This window comes from Haemaphysalis longicornis, unplaced genomic scaffold, assembly GCF_048455015.1.
Source record: "Haemaphysalis longicornis isolate Haplotype H1 unplaced genomic scaffold, Haemaphysalis longicornis Haplotype H1 scaffold_5, whole genome shotgun sequence".
Classification (NCBI taxonomy): Eukaryota; Metazoa; Arthropoda; class Arachnida; order Ixodida; family Ixodidae; genus Haemaphysalis; species Haemaphysalis longicornis.
This window is the reverse complement of record NW_027526385.1, coordinates 46,481,284-46,493,451: the sequence shown is the minus strand read 5'-3', so window position 1 is coordinate 46,493,451 and position 12,168 is coordinate 46,481,284. Positions and strand designations below refer to the sequence as shown.

General features: G+C 45.4%; 1 protein-coding gene across 1 annotated transcript; it reads left to right on the top strand.

Annotated features, from left to right (window-relative positions):
• The first annotated feature begins 7,563 nt into the window (after nucleotides 1–7,563).
• Nucleotides 7,564–12,093, top strand: LOC144138184 (low molecular weight phosphotyrosine protein phosphatase 1-like). Its single transcript, XM_077670350.1, has 2 exons — nucleotides 7,564–7,938; nucleotides 11,533–12,093. The coding sequence occupies exons 1-2, from the start codon at nucleotides 7,897–7,899 to the stop codon at nucleotides 11,950–11,952; spliced, it is 462 nt and encodes a 153-aa protein (XP_077526476.1). The 5' UTR covers nucleotides 7,564–7,896; the 3' UTR covers nucleotides 11,953–12,093.
• The last annotated feature ends 75 nt before the right edge of the window (nucleotides 12,094–12,168 follow it).

Sequence of the window (12,168 nt, the reverse complement as noted above, 5' to 3'; positions counted from 1 at the left end):
ACCGCATGCGATAAAATTCTGCCTAAATTTTGTGAAAGGTGATACGTTTTAGGCCACTTTCTGCGCAGTGTACATACAGTCGAAAGCTTTATGACGGTAAACACGGCAGCACGTGCAGCATAGTACTACATGCAGTGCGGTCTAGCAATAGAATGACAAACTTTCGTAGTTTGTAAATTTGCGGATCCAACGCTTGACATCGGTTGATTGCGCTGTTGTCTGCTGCAGTAGCTACATCAGGTGTCTGGTAACGATTCCAGATAATGCATGTGCAGATGAGGGGGCTTGTTATTAAAGGAGCCATGAAGACAAAATACAAGTTGGACTTATTAGAAAAACTGCTTAGTCCCGATAACAATGATACCAATATCATCGCTATCTTCGAACAAATAACGGAGATATTAAAGAAAACGTGTGAAGCTGTCGCAACCCCCTAGCCAATTTCCCGCAATTTTTCTATGACGTCACGGAACCTTGTTTGTGCGATTGTCGGCCGCCTAATTGACCTGTCGCGACGACACATGACTGGACGTCTGTAATGGGGCCTCTAGTTCCATTTGACCGCATCACTTGAATGCTAACGTCCAGTTAACGCACTGAAAATTATGTTTTATTGTTGGCCCGTATGACGTCATTCTTGCTCATAACACGTCACTGTGGCACAAAATTTGAAAGTTTTTAAATACTTCTTGCTTTTTTTTTTCGTTAAAAAAACATCTTTTGTGGCTGTAATGGAGCTGAGTGAGATACTGAATCCTAGTTCTTTCAAATCAAACGAAGTTGTATTTTCTCTTCATGGCTCCTTTAAGCGCGAAACCATTCAAATGTTCGCTTTTCGCTGCCTGATTGGGCAGTGAAAGCGTTATCCTCGCGCCTTCAAATGTCCATATGCTGTGCCGTAACTTATGCAGCAGGCAACCGTGCAATGAAGTGCTTTCAGGGAGTGCGCCAGCCTCTCACCAGAGCGCTCTGCATGTATTGAACGGCACGCGCTCCCATGTTTGCTGTCATAAAGCTGTTGAATGTACAGCACTACTCCACACTTTCAGAACTCACATTTTTCAAGGCAGTCACTCACTCTGATATAGAGAGTTAAAAGGGGGCAAATACATGGCGCCTATGGGAGGCACGGCGAAAAAAAGTTTCGACTTAAAACCAATATTTCGAGATATCCAAGTTCGAGTTAACGAGGGATTACTGTACTTAGCGCACACCGTTTTAGAGACTAGTTGAATGTGGTACCCTTTATGTCACTGCCCACATTGCGTGCATGTAAAGACTCTTTATGTTTAAGAAACTAACAGGCTTGTACGAAGTGCCAATCATGTTGTATTACACAGGGTTGTGTGTATAGGCTGAGACGTAAAAAACCCGGCAAAGTGTGGGGTAGTAAATAAATAATTAACGGTGACTGACTAGTCACTGGGTTGCAGCGGTTTGGTGAAAATCTAGACAGACTGCTCTCGCTGCGAGTTGGAGAACGGGCGGTGAGCGTGTAGCGCCTCTATAGATCACATAAAATCATCACTTTCTTTCTTTAAACGCTCTTTGAGGGCATGTTCCAAAAAGGGGTTGTAGTTTAATGTGAAAGATACAGTTGATTCAAAAATGTTGATAGGAAATGGCGACGACGTTGGGAGGAAGGTCAATCCAGTCCTTGAACGCCGATGTATGCCGCTTGAAATACACCTGGGGTGCATGCAATGGGCCCGTACTAGTATTCACCGGCTACAACTAATATCCTCCGTGATCCGTGTAAGTCTGACAGGAGAGATGTAATGTGCTGGCCATACCATCCACTACTATGCCCAGCAAGGGCCTCTACTTTTAAACGAGGGACTACAGCCAGTCGAATATAATTCCTCCATTCATAGCATGTTGATAAACCCGTAATGTATGCCAAAATTTTGTTACATTGCACTTCCATCTTGTCCTAATGTTTCATATTTAATTTTTCTGGGGTTCAGACGTGTAAAATTCTGACTAAGATATCCGTTCTTGTTTTTTTTTTGTAGCTATTTTTTCGAAGCTCTCCACACGCTGAAGCAGATGTGTTGATCAAAAATATCTGATTCGATTTGCAGTCCCAAATTCTATATTTGCGCATGCAATCGTTTCTGCAGAAGCGTACAGACTGCTTACGCTGCGTGTCATTCACGTGTATGACTTAAAGGCACCGTAAAGACAAAATGCAACTTTGTTGACTTTCAAAGAACCAGGCCCCTAAAGTGCCGAGCACTTTAGGGGCTTGCCTTATTGCCGTAGCTTGCTCACTGGACCCAAGTAGAGCCACATGGCGTTCTGTCATAGTGGCTGTCGTCGCGGCGTCACCCAGAGGCTTCGAAAGCCAAGCGGTTTATATGGTCATAAGCGTTCGAAACTTGTGAACCACTGGCGCTTGTCATACATCTCCCCATTGTTTGACGCAAAGAAAACTGCAGGTACATTTGAGGCAAAATATACGTAATGAACCGTCAGCGCCCGCGTTCATTTAGTTGGGAACACTCGTTGGGTTGGTTTTTATGATAGTGCGCGAAAAAAAAAGTGGCAGTGCAACGCCGGCACGTGTGGAAAGAAAAGCAAGCACAAAAGGACCAGAACTCCCACTGGCGCAGTTTCAGGCAGAGGGCACGCGAGCACTGAGAAGGCGGGAAATTTGAATTGCATGGGGTGGTAGCAGTGAGCGGATAACAGCGCTACAGCCCATTATGACGAATCACTGCTCTGCACTTCCGACAGCTTTCATATTGAGTGGCGTGGCTAATAATTTTTTGTAACTCACTCAGCTGCATCTCAGCCACAAGAGATGTTTTTTGACCGAGAAAATGCAAGGAATATTGAAAAAAAAGTTTAAAATTTTGCGCTACAGTGACGTGTTGCGAGCAGGAGTGACGTCATGTGGGACAGCACTGAAAACACAATGTGCAGCGCATTAAGTGCAAGTTAGCATTCAAATGATGCGATGAAACGAGACTAGAGAGCCCACTACTATCGCCCAGTACTGTTTCTTGGCAGAGGCTTAAAGGGGCCACGCAGACAAAACACAAGTTTGGTTCATACGAAAGGTTGCCTCGCTAGAACCATGCTGGCACCACTTTTAACGTAAACTTCCCTCAAATACGCTACATAATTAGGAAAAAGGGGAATGGCCATGCGACCCGCTAGCTCATTTTCCGCAACAGAACCTATGATGTCATATGTGCCAGCTCTGCGATTGACTGAGGCCGGCAAAAAGGAAACGCAAATTAGGCAGGGCTTATAAGTTTGCCGAACGAGCTTTTTGTGCTCGCATTTAGGGCACATTCTTTTTATAGCCGCAAGAATTATGGGGTGAACAATTAAAATTACGAACACGTAAACACCGAAGCAGTGCGGCACTTTGCTGGCTGACACTGCTAACACAGCCGTCGGACGCGCTGGACTTGTCTGAAACAACACTGACCAACTGACACCAGGAATCACTTACGTGACCATGTTTGTCGAGTCATAGCTTAAGTTTAAGGAAACGATTAGTATGGACTATAATAAAAATACGGCAGGTGTAGAAGTCCGGCCAGAAGCAGAGTGCGAACTCTGGCACTTCAGCAGTATTGCAGCGCCATCGCCGAAAGTGGGCGATAAACAGGACAATCAAACGGGTGCCTGTGAGATGGTAGCAGCCCTGGTCAGCAGGCTGTATTTAGTTTTAAGGCCCTGCTCCTCTTAATATGCCATTTTCGACGTCCCGAAAACCCGATTTAGCGGGAGAAGTGAAATTTTAACTTAAAATATTTAATTTCTGAGTGAATAAAGCATCGTTTGCAGCCGAAAAAGTGGTTGGGGCCCTTTAAAACACTACAGCTCTCGAATAAAACAAACTTGTACTTTGTCCACATGCCCCCTAAGCGCCACATGTTCCAGGCCCGAATGACAGGGAATGCACGCATTCTCCCCTCTTTGCGTCATTGCAGTTTGCGAGTTCCTCTAGGAACTCAAAGTAGACACCCCTTGACTTTCCGAGACAACGCAGTCGCTGTGTCTCTGGTAGTTTGAATCGCGTCTCTTGACGGCCATCTCAGCTTGTGAATTGTATGTAGCCTGGCGATTCACAATTCCTCCAACTCCGTCACGTGCATCCTTTCCACCTGTGGATGTGGACAATGGCCGTTGCTTGTCAGAAATGTCGCTCTTTTCAAAAGTGAAGAAGTTGGTGCCCGTTTCCAAAGTGACTGTCCAAAGTGACTGCAGCAGCTGCACCCTTACGTATGCCACCCTGACGTACAGTGCAACGTTGTCGTCCACCCAGTGCCAGTTCCTGATTTTCTCCAAAGCCAAGCAGGAGCGAGCAGAATCACGACAAAAGTGAAAAAAAAATGTTTTTAGAAGGAATCATCATTGTCATCATCACCAGCCTATCTACACCCACTGCAGGGCGAAGGCCTCTCCCATTAATCTCCAATTACCCCGGTCCTGCACCAACTGCGACCGATTTATCCCCGCAAACTTCTTGATCTCATCTGCCCATTTAACTTTCTGCCGCCCTCTGCCGCGCTTGCCTTCTCTGGGGATCCACTCTGTTGCCCTTAATGACCGACGGTTATCTTGCCTTCGCATTACATGCCTGCCCACGTCCATTTCTTCATCTTAATTTCTACTAGTATGTCCTTAACACGCGTTTGTTCCCTGACCCACTCTGCTCTCTTCTTGTCCCTTAATGTTACACCTATCATCTTCTGTTCCATTGCCCGCTGAGTCGTCCTTAATTTAGAAGAAATACACTTCTTTTTTTTTTATTTTTTGAGAAACGTGTGCTATGCGTAGATTAAGGGGGACTCGCCTGTTAACATTTCTTTGGGAATTCCTACTTCACGACCCACGGGCTTAAAAACCATCGTGCACCGACACGAAAAGTTTTACAAATACGTAGAAATATATGCACAACGGCCTAGTTTTCTCATTTTAGATCAATGTCACTACTTCTCCACTAAAATAAAAAATAATAATACCCTGTCTGTGTACACCGCTAGCGCTGTCTAATTAAAACAAGATAAACCAAAATTCATTTCTTGTTTATTTTTATTTCAGTAAAGGTGTGCTGCATTTCTAAAAAAAAAAGCAAACTTGGCCGTTGAGAAGAATGTTTCCGTGGATTTGTAAAACTTTTCTCATTACCTAGTACACGATGCTTTTTAAGCCCGTCGGTCAAGAACGAGTCAGTCCCATAGGATTAATGTGATCAGGTGAGTCTGGATTGCCCCATCTAAACGTGTCCATAAGTTGGTGCCATGAGAAATGCTGCGGTAGGCAAAGTCGGGGGTGTGCCTTGTTGTGCTTTACGATTTTTTTTACAGGCTAGGCATCGTTTACGGGAAAAATATTTTTCAATGTGGACAATACGTAATATGTAAACCCTTTCAGCCGTGATTTTTCTATTTCAAGAAAAAACGACGTTGTCTGCGTGTTTTCCTAAATTTTAGGTCCTCACAAATCCGCAAACAAGAAATAGCGCTGGCAGTGCAAGTATTGGCCGATTTTTAGTTGAGGCAATTAATTATACCATCTGGCAATTGAAAATTTTATATTGAGCAGAAACATCTTTTTTTTGCATGTTTTCCTAAACGTTATGACTGCATGAGCCTACAAACAAAAAATGAGGTTCGTAGCGCACGTATTTATAGATTTACAAGCTTGAGAGTAAAACTAGGACCGTCATTTTCTTAGTGTCAGTGTTGGCATTTTGTCTTCAGTGGAGCTTCTTCTTTGTAGCATCCAGCTCCTCTAAAACACAACAATGGTGATGTCTATCGCAGTTGGCATCAAAGAACGATTCCCCAGAATACTAGCTCTTTTGGTTTCGTTATATATGCACTAGAGGAACTGTTATGTGATGGCGTCAACTGACACCACCAGGGCCGAAAAGGTTAATTAGAATATTATAAAAAATTCAGACAAATTAAAGAAGTCAACCAGCCGCCCTTTGTTTGATGTTATCTGAGACTGCCAAGGAAAGTGCCGTCGTGGCTATCCCATGCAAAGTATGTGGTCCCACTATCGTGCTTTGGTGTGCCTGGCAATGCATGCACAGTGGCATTTCGTTTTGTACGGTACAGACATCTCCGCAGTCAATGTCATTTTCCTTCATTGAGTCAGTCGTGTGTTGTTTTCTGTGAGGGTCAAGTCTATACACTGTGCACAGTGTTTGGTCGATGGGAATGACTAAACTGCAGTTCAAACTCTTCCGACGTGAACCGCGCAAACCCCTTCTTGTCTGGCTTTCTGACGTCCCGTCCACATTCCATTCACTGATGACTGTCACCGGAGTGTGTTACACCTGCCCCTCAATTCTCTGGTCACATTTCTTGCGCAGCACTTAAGCGCCCGCTCCTGTGGTTCTGTGGCGCCGTCGTCCCTTGTAACTGAGCAAATGAAGGGGACGCAGAAGACGAATGGGATAGAATGAGCAGGAAAGGGGAGGAGGAAAGTATGGCAAAAGTGTGAGGGGGAGGGCGGAATCCCAAGAGGGCGTGAGGCATTCTCACTGGCGGCGATGTGCTACGAGATAACCAAGAAAACGAAGAGGCCTCCGAAGACCTCTCTCGAGCAGGAAAGCGGAGGATGAAAGTATGGCAAAAGTGTGAGGGGGAGGGCGGTATCCCGAGAGGGCGTGAGGCATTCTCTCTGGTGGTGGCGCGTTGCAAGATAACTGAGAAAACGAAGAGGCCTCCAAAGACCTCTCTCGAGCAGGAAGGCGGAGGAAGAAAGTGTGGCAAAAGTGTGAGGGGGAGGGCACTATGCTGATACGGCTTGAGGCATTCTCACCGGCGGCGATGTGCTACGAGATAACCAAGAAACTGAAGAGGCCTCCGAAGACCTCTCTCGAGCAGGAAAGCGGAGGATGAAAGTGCGGCGAAAGACGTGAGGCATTGTCTCCCGCGGCGACGCGCTACGAGACAGTGTCAGAGTATATTGTGCACCTCCGTGTGTTCACTGATGCGGTGATCATTTTTTGAGACGCAGCAGGCATGCACTGTCACACAGAAGACTGCAGTTCGTCCTGCGCACAATTTTTGCATTAGGGAGTGCCGTAATCGTCAGCCAAATTTTTTTTTTCACAGTATTTTGTCTATCACATTGCCTTCTCGATCCTCTTTGTCACCCTTCATAGGCATGCTGCTGTTTAGGAGTCCTAACTATACCTAGCTTTCCCATAGCATTACCAGTATTGAAATGGAATGTCCGTGCACGTTGCTCTTGGGGATCATGCTAGGGAAGGATGGCATTCCTAACATGTCACGTGAAACCTTCATTAGCTCTAGGCCAATCCCCCACAAGTGTTCTTTGCATCACTAGGTATGTTTCAAAAGTGGGCTTTTGTTTGTTTGCAGACTATTCTAGGCTATTCCCCCGTAAGTGGGTACGTGCCAGGAGCGGGGTTTTGTTCGCGGACTATTAATTCTATGCCAGTCCCCCACGTCTGTTCCTTCCTTGCTGTAAAAAATCCTAAAATACGATGGGGTTCATGTATCAGCCCACAAGAATGTTCGTAAAATGTGCCTATACACGTGGTCATAATGTGGAACGTTTATTCAACCATATTTTGTTAAATATGGTCATTATGTATGTTCATGTCCGTATTTCTTCCTCTCTGTTTCTCGGAATTTTTACGTTTCATTTCGCCAAAATTTTCTCACTTCGATTTCCACCAAGTTCTATTTCTTAACCATAACCATCTTCTGGCCCGAGATGTTAGTCTGCCTTGGCCAATGGTTTTTCAATGTACACACTGCGAACAGCTCACGTCTGCTCATGTAACATGCCCATCCCCTCTTTGCCGGGTGCGCCCAGTGGGAGGTGGACAGCGCAGCCACGGGGGAGTGGCACGTCGGCAAGAAGCCTGATAAGCGTGCCATCCAGTGCATGCAAGACCACTGCGTGGAGATGGACCACCGGGCACGGCTGGTGAGTGGCTGTGGACACTGGGTGGAGATACTGGGACACTGGACACTGGGCAGAGTCTCTGCACACACAACCTGGTTCACGGCACGTTAAGTGGGGGAGGACAGGGGTGTTACACTGGCCTTAAAACAACATCTTTTAATTTTCAAGTAAACTTCGTGAATTTTGTCAGTCTTGCTGCTTTTTTCACACTTATTTCGAGTGTGTCATTATTTTAGGTCAATTAGTTCCCAAGATAATTAGAGATAATTAGCAATTTTTGGTGGAACACTAGACAGGACAGTGTTGGCCATAAAACTGTAATATTTATATTTTCCAATACTATAGACCCTAGTGAATGCAATAAGAGAATCAGCTTCTTGATGCACCCCTTGGAACTAATTTTCCAGCTCATTAAACCATGGTGGCACCAGTGGCAAGGAACCATTTTGAGTGCCCATTTCAAACACCGAAGTTTAATGACCTGTAAAATTAGTTCCAAGCGATGCGTCAAAAAACTGCTTCTATTTATTTCACTCTTGAAGTAAACACAGTGAAACTTTTCAGTTTTGCTGCTTTTATCACCCACTGATATCAAATATGCAATTATTTTGAGTCCTTCAACTAGTTCTCAAGGTAGTTACAGATGGTTAGCCATACTGGGGGACAAATAGACAAATAGGGGGACTGGGGCACAATAGACAAAAAAGCGTTTGTCGTAAAACTGCTATCTACATACTTGCTAATTACTATGAATACTAGTGAGTGCAGTCCTGCAAGTGTTTCTTTTTTTTTTTTTTTTTTGACACGTAACTTGGAAGCAATTTTGTGTCATTAAACTCGGCAACACGAGTGGCCAGCCACCATTTTAAACACCGAAGTTTGCAAAGCATGGGGGATGCAAAGGTCCTTCTAAACCCCGAACGCCTACCGACACGTTTCCTACGCCAGCCATTGTAAAATTTTACGGCAAGTTCAACGCGGTGGTGCAGCTGGGTTGTTGGGAACAGGACCTTGCAACTCGTGAAATGAACTTTTGGTGTGCCCACCTGGCTTTGTGTCCGCGTGGACGCTTGCGTATGTACAGTCTTTGTCAAAATTTTCAAGACCAAGCCAGAAGTGCATAAGGCGCAAAAGTTTCAAAGTACAAGCTTACCCATGGAGGAAAGAATACTCAGGAGAGGCCCCTAGCATCCCAATGCATTGCAAAAAGTGTGGAGGAAGTTACGTCATTTTTCTTGAGCCCATGGACAATGTTGCTTACTTGTTTACAACTGCGGCGGCCAAATTTGGGCAAATAAAACGGACAAATTTTTAAGGCGCTTGGTATGTCGCTGCTTCGCTACGCTTGCAAACCAGCGCAGTCGCTACGACAAACGTTTTTAGACTAGGCCAGTTTGAAAACTCCGCCGTCGGAGGCGGCCTTAACTTGTATCCCGCGAGCCTGTTGCTATGACGACGACAAACGCTACTTTGCCAGGCTTAAGAGCTAAAAAATCGTCCTTCTATCTCAAAAACGAAGGCCGTTTTTCGATTGAAACTTTGGGTGAGGGTTAGAATGGGCAAATTGAAGGCGAAATCAACAGCTTAGAACATTATATCGCACCGAGGAATTAGCGACGAAGCTGTTTTCGCTTCGAAGCGGGAGGGCAGGGCGACGCCATGTTAGTCAAATGAAACCGGAGACAGCAAAGGATGATGGGATAGAGTGCTGGGCTCCGTGGGCTCAAGTCATGGCGGGACTCGGCTTCACAAATGTGACGTCAGGGCCTCTCCTAACCTTTTCTTTCCTCCATGAGCTTACCTCTCGGGCGAGGCTGCAATGTCTTATGCCGGAACACTGGAGAGAACACCTTTCTTTCTTACTGTCAATGAATAATTTGGTCGCAGTTAAACATTTAGCCTTTGCTTTGAATTTTTCGTGGCCAGGAAACCGTTGGCATGGCCCAAAAAATCTTGACAAAGACCGTACATTTGAAGAACACCAGCCAGCGCAGGTTAGCCAAACCCGCCGTTGCAAGGCATGAGGTGTTAAGTGTGTTACACCACCGAGAAACAGGATTGCATACGTTTTGTGCAAGGCCCATGCTAGACTTTCCGCTTTGTTTACCCCCCCGCCTTCTCAGTTCCTGCCAAGCACTCATTGAGACATTCCAACTCCCTGTTAAAAAGGCCGTGAAGACGAAATACAGGTTCGGTTCATTAGAAAGGCTGGTTTCTCTGGATATCAGAAATGCTAGTTTTATTGTAGCCTTTACACAAATATTTAAGACACCAAAGGGAACTTATGAAGCAATGGCAACTTCCCAGTGACTTAGCAGTGAGATCTCCATGATGTCACAGAATCGTTTGTGTGATTGGCAGCTGCCCACTTAAGGGGGCCACGCAGACAAAGCACAAGTTTGGTTCATTCGAAAGAGTGCCTCGTTAGAATCATACTGACACCACTTTTAACGCACCCTTCGCTCAAATAAGCTACATAGTGAGTAAAAAAAGGGAATGGCCATGCGACCCAACTAGCTCATTTCCTGCAGCAGAACTTATGTCACACCAGCCACCTCTGCGATTGGCGGAGGCCAGAAAAAGCAAACGCAAGTTAGGCAGGGCTTATAAGCTTGCCGAATGAGCTATTTGCACTTAAATTTGGGGTATATTTTTTGTATAGCAGTAATATTCATGCGGTAAACAATGAAAGTTACGGAAACGCACGTAGGCATAAAAGTACCGATGCGCACTGCCGTTGGTACTGGGCGCACTATGCTTGTTTTAGCTGCACAGCAGTCCGCCGGTTTGGAGTTCTCTTACACACCACTGGCCGATTGGTGTAAGTGACGTTGTCTTACGTGACCCTGTTTGCCAAGGATACCCCATGTTTCACAAAACGGTTACTTTCTACAGTAAAAAAAACAAGTCAGGTGCAAATACGGTCAAAAACCAAGCAACGGTGGGCAACGGTCTGTGGCTGAGTATGGTAGCGCCATCTGGGAGGACTGACAGCAAGCAAGGCTGCAGAGCTGAATTACGCACTGGAAGTTCGTTTGAATATGCCCACTCATTGCTGACACCACGAAAACACAATTTGGTCGGAGGATCAAAATTTTTACCTAAATTGATTAAAATCTCGGTGAATACAGCATAATTTGCTTCCAAACAAGTGCTGGGGGCAGCATAAAACACGAGATCTTTCGAATAAAGCAAACTTGTATTTTGTCTGCATGGCCCCTCACACTCTGTTCCATTTGATCACATCGCTTGAATGCTAACATGCAGTAAACACACTAATAACTACATTTTTAGTGCTCGCCCATACTATGTCACTTGCCCGTAACACTCGTCATTTTGTAACAAAATTTGAAAGCTTTTCAATACTTCTCGCACTTGGGACAAAAAATGTCTGTCGTGGCTGTAATGGAGGTGAGTGAGTTACCAAAGGAGAGTTTCTTTAAATTGAACAAAGTTGTATCTTGTCTTCAAGGCCCCTTTAATTAAGTGCAGCACCTGTGCAACTTTTTTGTGTCCTTTGAAGAGAAGGACAAGGAAGAGACGTGCCAAAGCATTTTGTTTCCTTGCCGTAGTGCGAGAAGACAGTGCCGTGCTTGTTCCTCCTGCTCTGCCCAGGTGAGGAGCAGCGACTTCCGGCACTTCCAGTACATCTTCGGCATGGACGAGGCCAACATGCGCGACCTGCGTGCCCTCGCGCCGTCCGACAGCACAGCACAGATTGAGATGCTGGGAAGCTACGACCCCGAGGGGAAGAGCGTCATTCAGGACCCGTACTACGCGAGTGAGCATGCAGTCTTTGCAATGGCACCGGCTGTTTCATTGCAAGTTGTGTGGCTAAAGCATCAACTACAGTCGACTCTCAATTGTTCGGAGGAGTCACTTAATTGGAATTTTCAGTTAATTAGAAGCGATGTACTGGTCCCGGGAACTTTACATGCAGTCAAATGGAGCAAACTGCTCAATAATTTGAAGCTACAACCCATTACTGTAAAGTTCCGAAAGAACACCGGCCCAAATTGCCGAGATATCGAGTGAAAAATACGGGGTGGGCGATCTTTCGGGTCAGGTGCAAAAAACTACAAAAAAGTGGCGGCACTGCCAATAAAACTGCAGACATATAAAAAAAAATGGGAGATGGGCGAACTTTCGGGTGAGGAGTGGAAGGGACAAATTAGTGACCACATCAATAGATGAATAGATGATTTGCGATTATTTTGTTCACTCATCAGCGCTAAAACAATAGAGTTTAGG

Excerpts from the sequence above, each read along its gene's own strand:
- LOC144138184 (XM_077670350.1), top strand. The coding sequence starts at position 7,897 with ATGCAAGACCACTGCGTGGAGATGGACCACCGGGCACGGCTG. Across the intron at positions 7,939-11,532 it reads TGGACCACCGGGCACGGCTG|GTGAGGAGCAGCGACTTCCG; the intron begins GTGAGTGGCTGT and ends TGCTCTGCCCAG.